Genomic DNA, 17011 nt, shown 5'->3' on the forward strand with positions numbered 1-17011 from the left:
TTGGAAACAAGACTACCTTAGCAAGGGCTCTGACACCACGGTGCTCATTTTGACGGCAATGTGTGCCCTGGCCTGGACGGTGACCTTGGTGAAGCATGGCCTCCAGCCCAGTCCTCAGAGTCTAGGCATGCCGCGGGTTTTGTGAGCAATATCCGTTCGGCTCCTGAGGGTATGTTTATGTTTCTCATATGAAAATAGGGAATCTGAGGTTACTGTTGTGCTGGAAAAATGTCAAGACTCAATTGGCAATATCCCACTAAACCACAAGTTTGCAGGAGGAAAAAACCAAAACCCTCACATTTTCAAAACCATGTCTGTATGCTTTTAAAGAAAATATATACAATCTAGGTCAAGTCTTGCTCGTATTATGGTGGTGGCAGTCCTGAAAATAATTGAAATGTGGAAATACTACTCCCATGCTGTTCGGTGAATGAAGGGGAAAACAAATCTTTATTATTCTAGAGTTCACATAATTTATAGGAACGCTATTGTCTTTCCTACCCCTTAACCCGTGCCCCCTATTTCTTTCTTTTTCTTTTTTAAAAAGCCCGATTTAGCTCTCAGATATGTTTTATTGTTTGAGGGAACATGTGTTTTACAGACTTGTCATATGAAAACGATTAAAAAGAGGAACTGGAGCAATAACAATAAGTCACGTAACCATGGTATGGTTAATCCCCAAAGTTTGACTATTAAACTGCTGCTTCTAGTGGATGTGAAACCAGATCTCATCATGCAGTGTTAGCTTTTTGGCAGCAATTTTTTATTGGGATGCAAAAGTTTTTTTGTTTTTTTTTCCTAAAAAGGCTATTCATATCATATATTGTTGGCTCAGAAAACAGATTCTGTATCCAGGTTGACTCTGTTCCAACAGGTTTTAGGTAGTGGAATGAGGATGGCCTGGATCTGTACAAATACGCTAAATTTTGAGTTGCAAAATCAGAGGTTTGTTGATGCCTCTTGACACGTTTATTCACTATTTTATGAGTGTGTTGCAAAACACACACTTCTGTGTACAATGAGTCAAGCTTTTGACTAGGCTTGTGAAGGTAGCAGTGCATCACTTCACTTTATGAAGGTGCCAGTAGTAGAAGATGATCTCACTAACTATGTATGCTGCAGTTCAGCAAAAAAGGAAAATGTAAAGTTATATTTTAAAATTTGACTTTTTGCATAGGGTCGTTCCACACAGTGCTGCTTTGTGTAGTGTTCACATGACACCTTTAGGAAATCAAAATGCCCCCCCCATTTAATTTGCATTTAGTGTTTCAACAGTTTTTTGTTTTAAAAAGACTTTTCTACATTAAGAGTAAATGGGAAAAAAATATGGGGCAGCATTCTGATGAGGACAATGTTAAGAGGACACTGTGCAAAACCTACATGCATGACAAGCACCAAGACCACAATTAATAGCTATATGGAAACCTATATACTGTACGGTAGTATTAAGCTAGTATCAAAAGCAACTAGAAATAATATTAAATCCTTAATGACCTTCCGTTTTCTTCCAAGTTAAAAATCTTTTCAGTGATTGAAATTTAGCTTTTTAAAAATAATAATGATGTGGCTTTGAAATTTCTTTCAAGCAATTGAACCAAAGAGCACAGTTGGTTTCACCCTGGGCTCCTATTATTGTGCTTTGCCTCTGACCTCTATCTGCTTTGGGAGATTTAGGGCTGGTGACATTTTAAACAAGTTGAATCTTGTTTAAGAGAATCTTGTGAATTTGACTGATTTTAAATGCATAAGTCTTTTTCTTTGGGGGGAGGGGAAGTATAGTTCTGTGTTGAATAAGTTTATGCAAACCCCCCACCCCTAGTATCTGTATGGGATTTCCCAGTGCAAGTCCCAATAAATACCGGTAACATTTCCCAATGTGCCATAATCATGACTACTAAGGTCCTTGTTTAATTCTTACTTGTGTTTCTGACCACACTTTTTTTTCTTTTGTTCCCCTTCTTTTTCTCCCTCTAGCTGGCCTGCCATTTCTGATAATCGAAACAAGCACAATCCCACCCTATAAGCGGGGATTTTACTGTAACGATGAAAGCATTCGCTACCCTCTGAAAAGTGGAGAGACCATCAACGATGCTGTCCTTTGTGCTGCAGGCATTCTTATAGCCATACTTGCTGTAAGTAGGACAAAACCACTGTGGTTTCATTTCAGCTCCCTGTACTATAAAAATAAACACCCAGTACCAAACAACATGCCTATTTTTTCTGTTCTGTTTTTCTTATATTGATTTTTCATAAATAAAAGTTAGGATGTTGACTAATCAAATGTTAGTGGTTCTAAATACTTTGTTACTGAAAAAGGTTGATGTCTTTGTAGAATTAACCCAAACCAGATCGTACCTTAAACTGAAATCTTCAAACAATTTATTATGGAATAGTCCTCTGAACACACCAAAGTGGGGACCTGCCTTTTGGTTGTTACCCCGTCAGGGTCATGTGCACTGCTGATAATGCAGCATTGAAAATGATAAACTTTTGAAGGAAGTGACTTGTGGCCTCCATAGCTGCCAAGTATCCCATTTCCGCTGGGAAAACCCCTTTTTTCTTACCGTTTCCCAGCGGTCTCCCGTTTAGTGAAAAATCCCGGTATTGTCCCTTAAATCGGCTTCTGCCCGGCGGCCATTTTTCTGGTGCCGCTTTGCCCTTCTATGGGCACCAGAAAATGGCGGCGCCGGCGCCGGAAGTCGCTTTTACGTGTTTCCGGTCATGCACGGAAGTGACTTCCGGCGCTGGCGCCGCCATTTTCTGGTGCCCATAGAAGGGCGAAGCGCCACCGGAAGTTGCGTCACGCAACTTCCGGTCATGCACGCGCTGCCGATCCCGGATCTTTACGTCCCGGACTTGGCAGGTATGGTGGGCTCACTGGCTTTGAGAAAATAGCTTTCAGTATAGCCACCACACTCAAATCACACTGCAGACCAAATTAATCTGTATATTAGTTGATTCAAGAAGCTATGATATTATCCAGTGATAGAAATTAGCCAGGTGCCAGGTGCATTTTGTGTCTGGCACGAGTCCAATTGCAAGCACATGGAGATCTTTGGATGCCAGGTTGACGACTGACATCTTCATTTGGCTTTCTTAAGCAGGTAAGCAGAAGAGCTCATTTATTGTATTTATATCCCATCCTACATGGTACAACTCCTCCTCAGTTAATCTCTACAACAACCCTGCGAGGTAGGTTAATAGGCTGTGACTGACTCCAAGGTGAGCTTCATGACTGAGTGGGGGATTTGAACCATGATCTCCCAAGTCCTAGTCCACCACTCTAACCATCCCACCACATTGGCTTCCTAGAGTTCTTCTGCTATGGAGCAGCTCTATAAATTATGTAAATAAATACAGGAAAAGCAAAATGTCGCTTAGAGAAGGATATGAAATATTTTTCTGGAAGCTTGAATTTTTTTTATACTGGATTGTTTTATTTGATGTTTCAATGTGTTGTAAACCGCTTGGAGATTCCCCCCCCCTTTAAAATGTAAAGTGGTGTAGAAATGAGATAATAATAATAAGAACCACAATAATAGTAACAAACACCACTGCTGGGGGGAGAATGGTGCCTAGACATACCATAACCCAGACCTAAGGTGCCATTTGGCGATTAGCTTATATAGCTGAGTTTCTAACACTGCACCCACCACATGCTTATCATTGTGTGAGTGGGGAGGCTGTGCTTGCTCCCACTGCCGCCTTAGCCATGACCTTGGTGGTCTGGCCTTGCTGCTGTCCATGCATTGCTCTGAAAGTTTGAAGCAGGCAGCCTGCTTACATGTGTAGGCCATGTGTATAGTCTAGAAAAGGCATCCCCAGACTTCAGTCCTCCAGATGTTTTGGACTACAGTCCCCACCATCCCTGACTACTGGTCCTGTTAGCTAGGGATCATGGGAGTTGTAGGCCAAAACATCTGGAGGGCCGCAGTTTGGGGATGCCTGGTCTAGAACGCCTGAATGATCAGGGTGGTAAATTGTGTGAAGAGTCTATTCATATACTGCAGGTGCCCTAGTTCAGACAGTGTGAATGGCAACAAGGCTGCACCAGCCAGGGATGAGGCCACTGGGGCGCAACCCTGCTCTCCCAGTCCCTAAAATTAACTCTGTGAGCCATAATATCTGAAGAGGGCTCTTCAGCACAGATGCTGTGAACTACAGCTCCCTTCAGCGCCAGCCAGCAAAACCAATGGTCAGGGACGGCCGGAGTTGTGGCATGCAACATCTGGAGAACACAACAGTTGCTAGGCGGCCTCTACTGTATGAAGAGCATGATTAGTTATCCAATCCAGAAGTACGCTGGAAACAAAGTCCGTGTTGGGGACAAAACGTTCCTTCCAAAACCATACAAGTAAGCCAAATCCCATAAATTTCATTGAACAACCAAAGTAGGAGACATTTTCCAGCTCAGCAACTACGTGCTTGTTTGGCAAAAAATTAGTGTCTTGAAGGATTTGGTGTACATTGTCTGCATTCTGGTACGCTTTGTGGTATTTACATATCCCGTATTTCATGTTGGGTTGTGAAGAATGTTCTGCTTTGCAGCCAGCCACTGACTGCCTGGAACAGTTTTGCAGACAGTATTAGGTTTTGATATCTACTAAGGAGGCAGATTTTGAAAGGAAATTTGAAACTTGGGAGGCCGAAGGGAAGGGGCAACAACGTCTGTGTTCCCAGCATTCTTTGCATTAAGATAGATAATTCTGTTTGCATGTTCTTTTCTTTTGGATCTCTGCTAACATGTTCTCATTATTGAAAAAGATTCTGCTTCATGGAGAGGGGGCAACTGGATATTTCTTTTTCAGTAAATGGAGGCATATTCTCAGCCCAGGCTTATGAATGGAGGTTGCTCATATGGTTGCATTGATGACCACTTTACGAACTGAGAAGTTCAGTTCAAATATGATGCCAAACTATGATCTGGTGCTAAGAAAACAAATCTAGAGGAACCTTGTGTTTGTGTGTTGGGCTGAAAACTGTAGTTTGTTGTTACCTCCAACCTGGCAAACTCTGGTTTGCATTTTCTCTACAAACTAGGAATAAACCCTGGTTTGCATGGCAAGTCGAAGCTACGGTGTGGTTGTATCGGCAAGCTGTGGTTTGTTGAAAACAGGAAGTAATGAGGGAAGAGGAGGAGAGGGAGCAGTTGAACCTGAGGTTTATTTTCCTAGCACTAAACCATGGTTTGGTACTACATGTGAAATAAGGCATAGGAAAGAAGAGTTGTACTTCTAAGTAAACCAAGAGTTTACACATAGTTTCCATGAAGGTCTAAATTACAGTTGGCTCAGGGAATGTAAGAGTGTTCCTGCCCCACAACATCTGCATTGGTGACATTTCTGTGTTTGAGGGGTGAGGTAAGAAATGGGATTGAAAATTTGTTCAGCTGAATGCGATTGGGAGCCCTTCATGATGAGCTGGACTCACCTCAGACCTTATTGCTGAAAGCAGGGAAGCTCAAGGGTAGAATGGGAGCAGGGGACTGGCACATGCAAGGATGTTGGGGAGGGGAAGCCTGGCACATGTTCTTCCTGCACTCTCTCTCATGATTGGAATTTCCTTTTTATACCAGAAATCATTATAACATTCTTATAGAATTATTGTTATTTGCAGAATAATTGTTTTAAACGGGTCTCAGATTTGTTAGCATCTAGAGAGGAGACCATTCTCGAGCTTCCCAAATGAAGAGTGGAAATAATAATATATGCCAGCAAGTATTTCCTTTGACAACTTCTCTTGTTTGAACATGGCCTACTCCTGACAGTTGTAGGTTCTGTCCTTCAGGACTTTGAGGACATTCTTCAAAATTCTAAGTTGTATAGCAGGCTAAGACCATGCGTAAGGCCCGACGCGTTAAGAAAGGTAATTTCACCAGTCACATAATTTTAACACGCAGATCGCATATACTATTGATTGTGACTTTTAGCCTAGTCCCACTCATTTCTCCCTCTGTCTACAAGCCAAGTTCCTGATGCTTCAAGTGATGTAAAATAAAATAAAAACAAAATACAACACAACGGCAGAGAGCAATCTATAGCAAAACCCTTGTTTGTGGCGTCCCAGAGTTTTGTGTGCTTGGGTTGGCCAACCATTGTGTTAGGTCTGCCCAACCTTTATGTGACTCCCCAACCCCCACTTCCATTCTAGGTTTCTTTGCTTCACGGCTATTAAAACTTCCTCCTGCCATTATTTGTCAACAAAGTCTGTTCCTACTAAGTGCTCTATCAACTAAATAGCCCCAATAACCAGTTATTTTTGCATTCAAAGAGAAAATGAATAAACCTATAAACAAGAAGGAATTTTATCCTGCAGGGGAACTTTCCCATTATAGAAAGGCCATAAATGAAAGTGAAAAAGCTTTTCATTTCCATGTTATTGCCTAACATACCGTCATTTGGGCTCCTTGCAGAATCTGCTTCTGATCAGGAGCAAGCCAGTGGTGTGTATTATTAGTGTTGAAAATGTGGCTGGAAACATAATCAGCTGACTATATAATCCGTCAACTTTCTAACAAAAAATGGCAGGCTAATTAAAAACTGGGGGCGGGGGTGGGGGTGGGGAAAGAAAGAAAACCCTGGCAACTCTGACGTAAAATAGCCAACTCTACTATTTTTGCTGCTTTCCCAACAAAAGCAACCAGGTATGGAAAATACAAAACAATACAGCACTTTTATTGTGGAGAATTGCCAATCTTATCAAGCATGCAAAGAAATGGATTTAGAATTTTTATTTTTTATTTATGATGGGAGAAGATAGGGAAAATTTGTCGTATTTTTAGTATCATATCAATAAATATACATGTAAAATTGCCACACACCAGAAGCTACATTATGCAGGCATACAGGCAGACCTAGAAACAACAAGAAAACGCCATGCATGAAGTAAACGTTCACTTTCTCTCTATCAGAAGTGGGGAACTTCTGTCCCCCCAACATGTTCTTGGACTCCTTCCATCAGCAACTAATCAGGATTGGTCAGGAATGATGGGAGTTGTAGTCCAGCAACATCTGGAGGGACACAACATCCTCATTCCTGTTCTATTCCATAGCACCAACAATTTTCAATTTATAAAGCTGTTTAAATTCATATATACCATACCATCTAGGAAAACAGTTTTTCACCAAGGTGAGCTTTTAACTCTCATTCTGCACATACATATATTTCCCACCACCACCCAGAAGGCATTACTTAGACACCAGGATTATTGTAGCACAACTGGAATTCACCCTAAATTCACTGAGTACTAATTATTCCCTTGAAATTTGATGTATTTGCTTTTCAAACACTCCATAAGGGCATTGGGGGACAATAAGCAAGACAATCATTTTCACACTGCTAACCCTTTATTTTATATAGTGTCATCAATAGACTCCCTCGTCTAGAGCAAAAGGTCTAGGTCATGTTTTATGGGGCTTGCAAGGCCCACAAAGTTCTTGTTAAGTAAATACCAGAGGCTGTGACCTTTGTCTCCATCAGTACATGGGAGGATATGAATGCACAAGACCCTTGAGATACTAATTGCCTTAGGGGATTGTGCTTTCCAGACCTCCCCTAAATATTCCCAAATCTTATCCCACATTGTATTTCTTTTACTTTAGAAAATGTGGCTTGGTTTGACCTTTCAGGACCTCATGTTATCCACAAGTCATGGCTGCAAACTTCTATGCAAACTTCTACTTACTGGCCAACTAGTAAAGTCTCACATTTGTGACTGATGGCCCTTCTCTCTTCACATTTCAGTAAATAAGCAATGCCTGGTCCCCTATTGGCATCTATACCCGACTTCGTCTCCTGTAAGAAAAGTTCATCTTGTACAAAGGAGACATGTGACCTTTTGCTCCTTAAGTACACAAATCCTATGCATGCTTACATGGGAATGTATCCTGTTATACATAGTAGGACTTGTTTCTACGTAAACATGTATCTCCTCAATTATACAGAGCCTTTTCTGTTCTCTAAAGAGGTGAATTTCACCTTAGCAGAGTAAAGGCACTACCAGTGCACCGTAAATTTGAACCAGTGACCTAGTGAAAGTGAAAGTTAGCCTACTTCCTCATGTCTCTCTGACTTTTAGCCTCTTAAAAGTTTTGTTTGAAGCAAAAATAGAAACAGTTGCACTTAGTAGAGTCAAAATCATTGCAAACAAAACAGGGAGAAGTGTGTTTAATTTATTTAAATCTCCCCATCCTAGTAGATGCTTGGGGGGGGGGATTTCACAGTAACTTGAAAATGAAGCATGATTGGCGGTGGTCAGGAGAGATTGCAAGGGTGACTGAATAATAGAAACTAATTGCACAGAGACCCTTCAAGGATTTGATGAAAACAGATTTGCAGCCATGCTTTCCAAATACTGGGCCATTTTGCACTTTGTCCCTTACCAGCTTTGCTCCCCTTTAAGCGCTTCCAGCAGTTCACACCACATGCATACTACTTGCTGGAGACACAAGTCAGAAGAGGAGCTTAATATCTTTAAGACTTGTTTATTCAGGATGAAGTTTCAGCTTTTGCACATCTGTGCTGAATTAGTTGCTTGAGCTTTCTCCCCCCCCTTTTCTTTTTAATCAAGGACAGCGTTGCCAAAAGAACAAGTTTATCCTACTTCGGCTTCTCATTAAAGGTCCGGCCCTGATTTCAGCTAAAGCAGGACGGGTCATGACTACACACTGTTGTGCTGGTGGGGGGCTGAAGTCTCCAATTTACAGTCTGCTACATCTGTGCAATTACCAGGACCACCAGCAGTGAGAGAAAATATTAATCCCTAGACTTTGTTGGCCCTGGTCAAAATATTCCCATGTCTATCTCAGGACAGGCATCTATGGTTTAAGAGGCTCCATGTGTTAGGGATAAAATGGTGGAGCACTTATTGTTACGCTCTTTCCCTAATTCAGTTTGTTATGGTGACCCACGTTTGTATGGAGCGAAAGGCTCAACCACTGTAAAATGCAGATTTCCAGTTGTTTTTTGTTTTGTTTTTTACATTGATCATTTGCATCCACATCCCAGGACAGCTGGGAAGCATATAATCTCCTCAGAAGCGGCTGAACACATGTGCATCTCATATTATACATATACATATTTGTACTTTTTGAATGCTATGCTCCTACAGGCCACTTTTGCTTGTGCATATGTGGTGGAAATGCATTCCCAAGTGTCCACAAAAGCCACAGGGGATTTGTAAGAGACTCATCCTCCAGTCAATGAGCAATAGGGAAAAGAAACTGATGCTACGGTTGTCGGTGAGAGGCCCTGGCTGTAAATAACTATTAGAGGCCATCTGGCAAATTAATTGCATTCTGCCAAAGGAGGAGATGCCGAGATTCAGATGCTTTTATTCTCCCCACATGCAAACATAGGCCCTGGCCAATCGCCTGCATTTGAAGATGGTCCAAAAGTTGAGATAAGCCATCAGCTATGCAGCACTTGTGTTCTCCAGGGCCTGCATGTGATTCTGGAGCAGGTTAGCTCCTAAACCTAGACAGCCTGGGTGAAGCCCCAGGGACCGCAATATTAATTTCCGTTTGGGGGGGAAATGTGACGACACAACTCTTCAGTATGTGCCATTTTTCTGCCGACTAAACAAAAGAAACTCAACTAGCAAGCCCACACTTCTTCTAGACACTCTTCCATGAAGTAGCCATGAATGCTTATAATTTAAGTGAATCCCTGTCCCTTTCTCCTCTTTCCCATCCCCACCCAACTGTCACATTCTACCTCCATTTCTGAATATTCATTCAGTTTCAGGTTTTGCACCTTACAATACAAACCTTCCCAAACCAGGCAACCCAGTTTCCTGTAGTTAGTCTCCTCAGTACCTCTTATGTCTGCAGCCTTTAAACTTTGCATTTTTTTGGTCCTGTAAACTGGATTGCTTGCTACCCTCTAGGGGTCTTCCTTTGCCTCACCCCCATGCGGTTCTAAGCAAAATACTCAGAATACTACACTAAGTTTTTGCTTGTGACACATTATTAATAACTATTATTCTTGTAAATCTATTAATAACTCTTATTCTTGTAAATCTTATAATCAACAAAACAGACACCCCCCTTCTATAAAATATCTATAAGAGAGCTATCCATTTCCTTCTTTTCTTTTGTGGATAAACCTGCAAGGAAGCTGTTGGGTGGTGTGACATGTGAAAAGCAATCCTTTCTGGACCTTCTTAGCATCCTTATTTTAGCATGTTGCCTGCATGCCGTTTGTAGCTGGGCAACAATCTTGAAAAAACAACAATACTCCATCCCCCAGAAGCATTACAATATTAAAAAAATTGTGTTTCCATATCTAGTGAAGCAGGCTTAGTTGCTCTTCATAGTTATTTCCTTGTTTTGCTTAATTAGTATATTAAGCTAAATAACTTTATAGGTTCATTTTAGTGATACTAGTTGGTACACAAAGATTTTGTGGTGAAGGGGAGAAAAGTAAAGTAGAAAGAATGTGTGTGTGTGTGTCTGTATTTGGCAATGTTTCCATGCTGAGAGTAATACTACTGGCTGTTTCAGAGATTGATTTGCATGAGGGCATTTTTCTGGCCATTGAATGTATATATTCTTCTATTAGCCAGAATGAAAAACATGTAGAAGGAGGGGGAGTGGGAGGAAAGGAACCTATTTTATTACAGAGGTATAAAAACAGTGAAGTAATTAATAAAATCCTAAAAATGTAAAACCAGAGCTCAAAAAACCTACTTGGGTAATGTGACAAAGAACAATTTAAGCTTTTTGCCTCTTTCCTAGAGGTGTGACATTTGGAATTGATTTCACAGCCTGATTTTCATTAAACTGCCTTTAAAAGCTTGAGATTATAAGAAGCCAGGAAACCAAGTTCATAATGATGATTGATAGCATTAGTGTCAGGTCTAGAACATTCCCTCTAGATGTGGCACAGGAAATACTTACAGTGTGTGGTTCAAGGGTTCTTGGGTCGTGCTCCCAGAAACATGCTGCATTGTAGGAAGAGCAACAGAAAAGTGTGTGCAGGTATGAACTGCGTTTCCCACAGTTTTAGGAAATTATAACGAGAACCATTTTGCTCTTTATGCAGTCAAGCAAGGAACTACAGCTAATCCTGGAATCTGGCCAATTGTAACTATGCTGATCACATGCAAAAGGTGCACATTTAGACAATTTAGGATGAGATCTAAAATGTAATAGCTGAAGCAGAAAATGTCTGCATATTCCCACCCTCAGTAACCTAGAAAAAGGTAAAGCAACCCAGTTTCTTCCTTGCTCGCTGCCTTGTGCCCTGCACACAACCCAGGGTAACTGTTCTTGTAGCAGTCAGCAACTTGTGACCCTCCTTTCCCCCCTTTGAATGATCCCAGTGGAGTCACAAGCGAAATAAGCTTGCTATCTGTGAGATCCACAAAACTGTTTGCTCCATCTACCAGGTTCCCATGCTTAACAAGTTGAGGAATGCTGATGTATTGGAGAACAACCTATGCTCCCCCAGGAATGTATATGCAGTTCCAACCTACCTCACCTAAGAGTTGAGAAGGAGCCTAATCTTCCATCCGTCCAGAGATTAGAAAAGTGTGATATAAATTAACAAAATATTATTGGACAGTGGCCAGATCTAGACACATCAAAGAAGTGTTTCAGTTAAAAGCGTTGTAAACTTTGTATGAGAAATCAGGTTGGCGAAAACAGAACTCCACAGCGCTATCTGGTGTCACCGTGTCATAATGGATATACAACACATTTGTTGTTGTTTAGTCGTTTAGTCGTGTCCGACTCTTCGTGACCCCATGGACCATAGCACGCCAGGCACTCCTGTCTTGCACTGCCTCCCGCAGTTTGGTCAAACTCATGTTCGTAGCTTCGAGAACACTGTCCAACCATCTTGTCCTCTGTCGTCCCCTTCTCCTAGTGCCCTCAATCTTTCCCAACATCAGGGTCTTTTCCAAGGATTCTTCTCTTCTCTTGAGGTGGCCAAAGTATTGGAGCCTCAGCTTCACGATCTGTCCTTCCAGGGAGCACTCAGGGCTGATTTCCTTCAGAATGGATAGGTTTGATCTAACCTATCCATACAACACATATAAAGCGCTTTTTCTTTGCCAGTATAGCTGAGTCTAATGTTTCGAAGATCATACAGGCCTAAGAGGGCAATCTAAACCCATGGTCACCAGTGACAGGGTTTGATGGATCATCATGGTCACATCACCGCACCACTTGTGCTGACCAGGAGCAAAGAACCACCACCCCAACCTCAGAAAAACGTTGTCTTGCTGTGTCAGCTCTCAGGCTAATACAACAAAGAGGACTGGGTTGGGCCTGTTGCTGTCTTGTGATGGCACCAGAACTGGCTCTCCCAACCCCTCATGATGTGTTTATCCCAAAGAAGCCATTAATGTCAGTCAAAGAGGAAAACCTTGGCTTCTGCTTGTGGTTTGTCTGGAGGGAAATTACGAGCCTGGGATCAGATAACACAAGCTAGACAATAGCTTGCTTCCCAGGAGGATTGGGGAAGGAGCAAAGCATCTGTGATTTCAGCAGCACACCTTAGCACTGTGTGCTCATTTGCATTAAGCCATAGTTTATTTTAACTATGGTTTAATGTGACATGCGAACTAGCTCTGTTTAAATAGAGAGAGGGGAAAGTGCCCTTGTAGTGACTTCATTTTCAAAAAACATGTGAATTGGCCCAGGTGTCTTGCATCACTAAGGTTTTGCTGCAATTACTAGAGCAGAGTTTTTAGAGCTCTCCGTTCAGGTGACAGACTTGGAAAAGCTCAGTTTAGGAACTGTTGTGCTTGTGGAATTACCTGCTATTTTTGGCTACACCTGCAGCTTATTTCCAGCTTTGTCTGAGGTGCAATTGCCCAATGACTCATACACACACACACACACACACACACACACACACACACATATAAAGATGCCAAAAGCACCCACATTACTTAGATTTGACTCTGTTCCTTTGGTGTTTAGAAGTAGATAGGATCGTCCAATGAAAGCAGCTAGACAAGTTCTTTCTAATGATATCACGGGGCTTGTCATCATTGCCTGTAAGCTAAGGCATGGAATAACAGTTACTATGATTGCTCTCGTTTTGCAGCCTTTGCAATTGTAAGAGATTCCCCCAAAGCCTTCTGATTTATTATTGCATTCCAAGGTGTACTTATAAGATAGTCTCTAGGAACAAATTTGGGACGTGTAAATTGTTTGGGGAATGTTGTCTGTCTCTATACTAATAAGTACCTTCCTTGTCATTTTGGCTGCATTCTTATGGGAGTTACTAGGTGCCATTTGAATAATTTTCTCAAATAAAGACCCTAGATAATTACCAGGGGGAAGAGGAGGGAATCACAGAAACCTGGCCCAGCATAACAATGCAAGTCCACGAACTCAGCAAGCAGATGCAATGGAACGCAAGTGTATATGATGTGCCCATTTCAACAGTGGGTGAAGACGGAGAGGCACAATGATGCTGCCCCCCCCCCAGATTAATCAAACAGCGAAGTGGGATTGTTTCTGATGGGATATCTAAAAAAGCTACACCTGTACTCTCTGGTCCAATAAAATCGCATTGACATGTTGCCTGCTCATGAAGTATGCATAATTTCTTACTTAAAAATATACATCTCTTTCCCTTACAGATCATAATAGGAGAGTTTTATCGGATCCATTGTTTAAAAGAAACATCCCGATCCTTCATCCAGAATCCGTATGTGGCAGCTCTCTACAAGCAAGTGGGTTGCTTTGCCTTTGGATGTGCCATCAGCCAGTCTTTCACAGACATCGCCAAAGTGTCTGTTGGACGTTTGAGGCCCAATTTTATTGCGGTTTGCCGGCCGAATTTTACACTCATCAACTGCTCTCAGGGTTATATCCAAGAGTACCAGTGCTTTAATGATGATGAAAGCAAAGTTCAGGAAGCCAGGTGAGAACTTTCTTTCTTTCTTTCCAAAGGAAATGGTGTGTTGTGACTTGAATAAAAATGATACTCTTGTTTGCCTACACATGAACACATTGAAAAAAGGGCAGAGGAACCTGAATGAATGAGCAAGCGGGTTGACTTTCTCAGCAGTAAATTTAAAGACATCAAAGCTCTCCTTTAGCCTCGATACCTCCATGCGAGTTTGCAAGTCATTTGTCCGATTTTTATTCCCTTGCACTGGGTGTAATAATATCACTGTAAGTCCTGTTTCAATGAGAGAATTGCAAGTATTTTTCCTTAAACAAACAATGCATAATTGTCCAAGGTAAGAACTTAAGAATGGAAAGGTGAGAAAGATTATAAAAACCTGCTGGGTGGTGGTGGTGGTGGGGACAACTAAAAGAATTTGATACACTTAACATAATAAAAAAATCACTGCTCCTTACAAAAGAAGCATTTTTTTTGAGAAAGGTGTAACTTAACTCAGATAAGCTATGTAGCCTTGTAGCAAATAGATTTGGCTACACAGACTTGCAAAAATCTGAGTCCACTTATAAAGATAAGCACCTATTGTTTTGTCACTAATAACAAAACAAAAAAGCAAAGGAATTTCAGAAAGCTTTTCATATCAAGAAAGGCAGATTAAATTATAACTTTTTTAAAAAATGCTGTTCTAAACTGCCTCAAGAAGATATACAAGACCAACTGATTATGCACTAGGAGATGGTAAAACCTGCTACGTAAGTGCTCTGGGCCGTATGGCTGCATGCCATAATTTTATTTAAGATTGCCATCTCTATGAGTGTGTATGAGTAGGGAAGAGGAGACATCTCAGAGACATAAAAATAAGTAAATATAGACAGGCCGTGTGGACTGTTTAATTTCATATCCTTAAGTAATTTTAAGCTGCTGTTCCTGTTTTGGTATTTTAGGGGTTGAGAGTTATACTTGATTTTATTGATGACTGTGCAAAGGTGTTATTCAGAAAACCAAAGCATTTTGCCATTTGCTCCAATTACAAAAACAGGTGTGCTACTTTGCTTCTTTTGTTTTGCAGGAAATCATTCTTTTCTGGACATGCTTCCTTCTCCCTCTATACCATGCTTTATTTGGTGGTAAGTAGGAGGTCATATATCTTTAAGAAATCATGTTTTATCAATGCATGTTAGGGCAGTGTGAGAAATGAGTAAATGCTTATGCTGGGCCAAAGTTGTTTTTTGACATTACATTGGGTGGTAGTGTTCAGGTGACAGCCCCCCCCCCACCTGCGGACCAAAGAAATCAAATTTGAATCGTTTAATTAAAAATAATGATTTTTTTGAGGGTGCAATTCTAAGAGCTTTTTTGTACATCTGGCCATTTGGCTTACCTTAATGAAAGGTGACTGGGAGGTTTTAAATTTTTCTTTTTCTTTTCTTTTTTCTCTTTAAACCCCTTTCCCCAAAATGTGAAAATCGCTGGGCCGAATGCTACTGCCCAACATTACCATAAGCCATGGTTTATGAACAGCGCTGTCTTAAGCATATGCGGCCCTGGGATGCAAAGATCCACCTGGCGCGCCCTCCCCCTCAGGTTGCCCAGTCCCAGGTGCGCAAGAGGGCAGAGCTGACCGGCTGCCTCAGCATTTGGCTGGCTCGATCATCCCCTAATTCACGGCGCAGAGCCTCCCGTAGCGGAAGAGCCTGCTGTGGCGCTCCGACTGACGGGCGGGCTCTTCCCCGGACTCAACTCTCAGGCCCCGGACTCTCGGCCTGGTGCCCCTGACAGCCCGGTGCCTGGGTGCCCCGCACCCCTAGCACCTATGGGTAAGACGGCCCTGTTTACAAGGGTAGCAATGCGTATTGAATGTGCACCAGAGAGTAACATCAGACATCAGCCTGATTTGTTCCTCATCTTCGAGTTGGGAATTATGACCTATGAAATGGGATTATGACCTATAAAACAGGTGTGCTGCGGATGCTGTGGTTTCAAGAAGTTGGTGTGAACAGCCATAGCTGAGAGGTAGGCAGAGCATCTGCCTTGCAAGCAGAGGGGACCAGATTGAATCCCCCAGCCTCTCTAGGTATAGTTGGAAAAGGCTCCTAGGCAGTGTAAGCAATAATGAGCTACGTAGACCAGCAGCTTCTTGTTCCTTTGCAATGTTTATCCTGCCAAAAAAAGAACCACATCTGCATTACTTGTTTCGATCTCAGTTTCACTGGAAAAAGCAAGCGCAAGCAAAGCTCAAGGAATGTAAGCCTGCGTGTATTTCATTTGGCCAAGCAACATAATTGAGATAATGTTAGGCTGCTTTATTTGTCATTTACCTACATTGATTGAAAATCATAATTATCTGCTTCATTAGTGTGTTTTTTTAAAATAAAAATAAAAAATTATCTGCTTTCTGAGCAGCACTTCAGGAAGCAGGGCAGGTGGACTTACTAGCCCACATAGTTTCATCCAAAACTATGGGGCTGGTCTTGTTTTTCTTTGTCAATGAAAAATGGCTCTGCCCTTCCTTTCCTCAGCTTGTTATGCCAGAGTATTTCCTGACTGTAGCTGCTGGAAGCATGCTTGATAGAGCTTGTGAAAAGAGCACGGCACAGGTCAATTATGGGTGGAACTACCCTAAGCTCTCTGGAAGGAAAAGGGAGAGAGATTTAGGGAGTGATTTGTGGTAAATGTAATTAGGGGAAAGCTTTTTCTTCTTCTGAGACTATTTCAAAAGATCTGTGGGCCCTGAATCTCCTGTAACTTTAGATATGAAATTGGGGGGCAGGTGGGGGAGGAGAACCCAGGCCTGAACTTATAAAAACATTAAACATAAGTAGATATATGTGTAGGCTTTCTGCAACACAATTGCTTCTCTTTGCTGCCCCAAAACATAAATTTACACACAGTTCCCTGCTGTTTCCCCTCCCCTTTCCCGTTTACTCTTTATGATGGGAGCAGCCTCCACAATTTAATTACCATGCCTTTCAGACTGTTTGGGAGTCTGCATGAATTTATTTCCCCATATTTTTCTCTCACTTTTCTTTAAATGTTTCAAAGTTATTCCGTAAACATTTACACTATTTCCTCTCAGTGATGGTAAAATAACATTGCCAGTGAACTGGAGGTGGGTGGATTTGCAACATGAAAAAGGCTAAAGCTC

General features: G+C 41.7%; 1 protein-coding gene across 2 annotated transcripts in view; it reads left to right on the top strand.

Annotated features, from left to right (window-relative positions):
- Positions 1-17011, top strand: part of PLPP3 (phospholipid phosphatase 3) — a 67098-nt gene that overhangs the window by 32654 nt on the left and 17433 nt on the right. For both annotated transcript variants that reach the window (XR_015951037.1, XM_035121564.3), the window contains exons 2-4: positions 1975-2132; positions 13598-13881; positions 14936-14993. Coding sequence is in view for 1 of the 2 variants with exons in the window: in XM_035121564.3 (XP_034977455.1) it covers positions 1975-2132; positions 13598-13881; positions 14936-14993 (500 nt within the window). In the remaining variant the exon portion in view is untranslated. The remainder of the gene's footprint in view (positions 1-1974; positions 2133-13597; positions 13882-14935; positions 14994-17011) is intronic.

This window comes from Zootoca vivipara, chromosome 7 (assembly GCF_965207765.1).
Source record: "Zootoca vivipara chromosome 7, rZooViv2.hap1.1, whole genome shotgun sequence".
Taxonomy (NCBI): domain Eukaryota; kingdom Metazoa; phylum Chordata; class Lepidosauria; order Squamata; family Lacertidae; genus Zootoca; species Zootoca vivipara.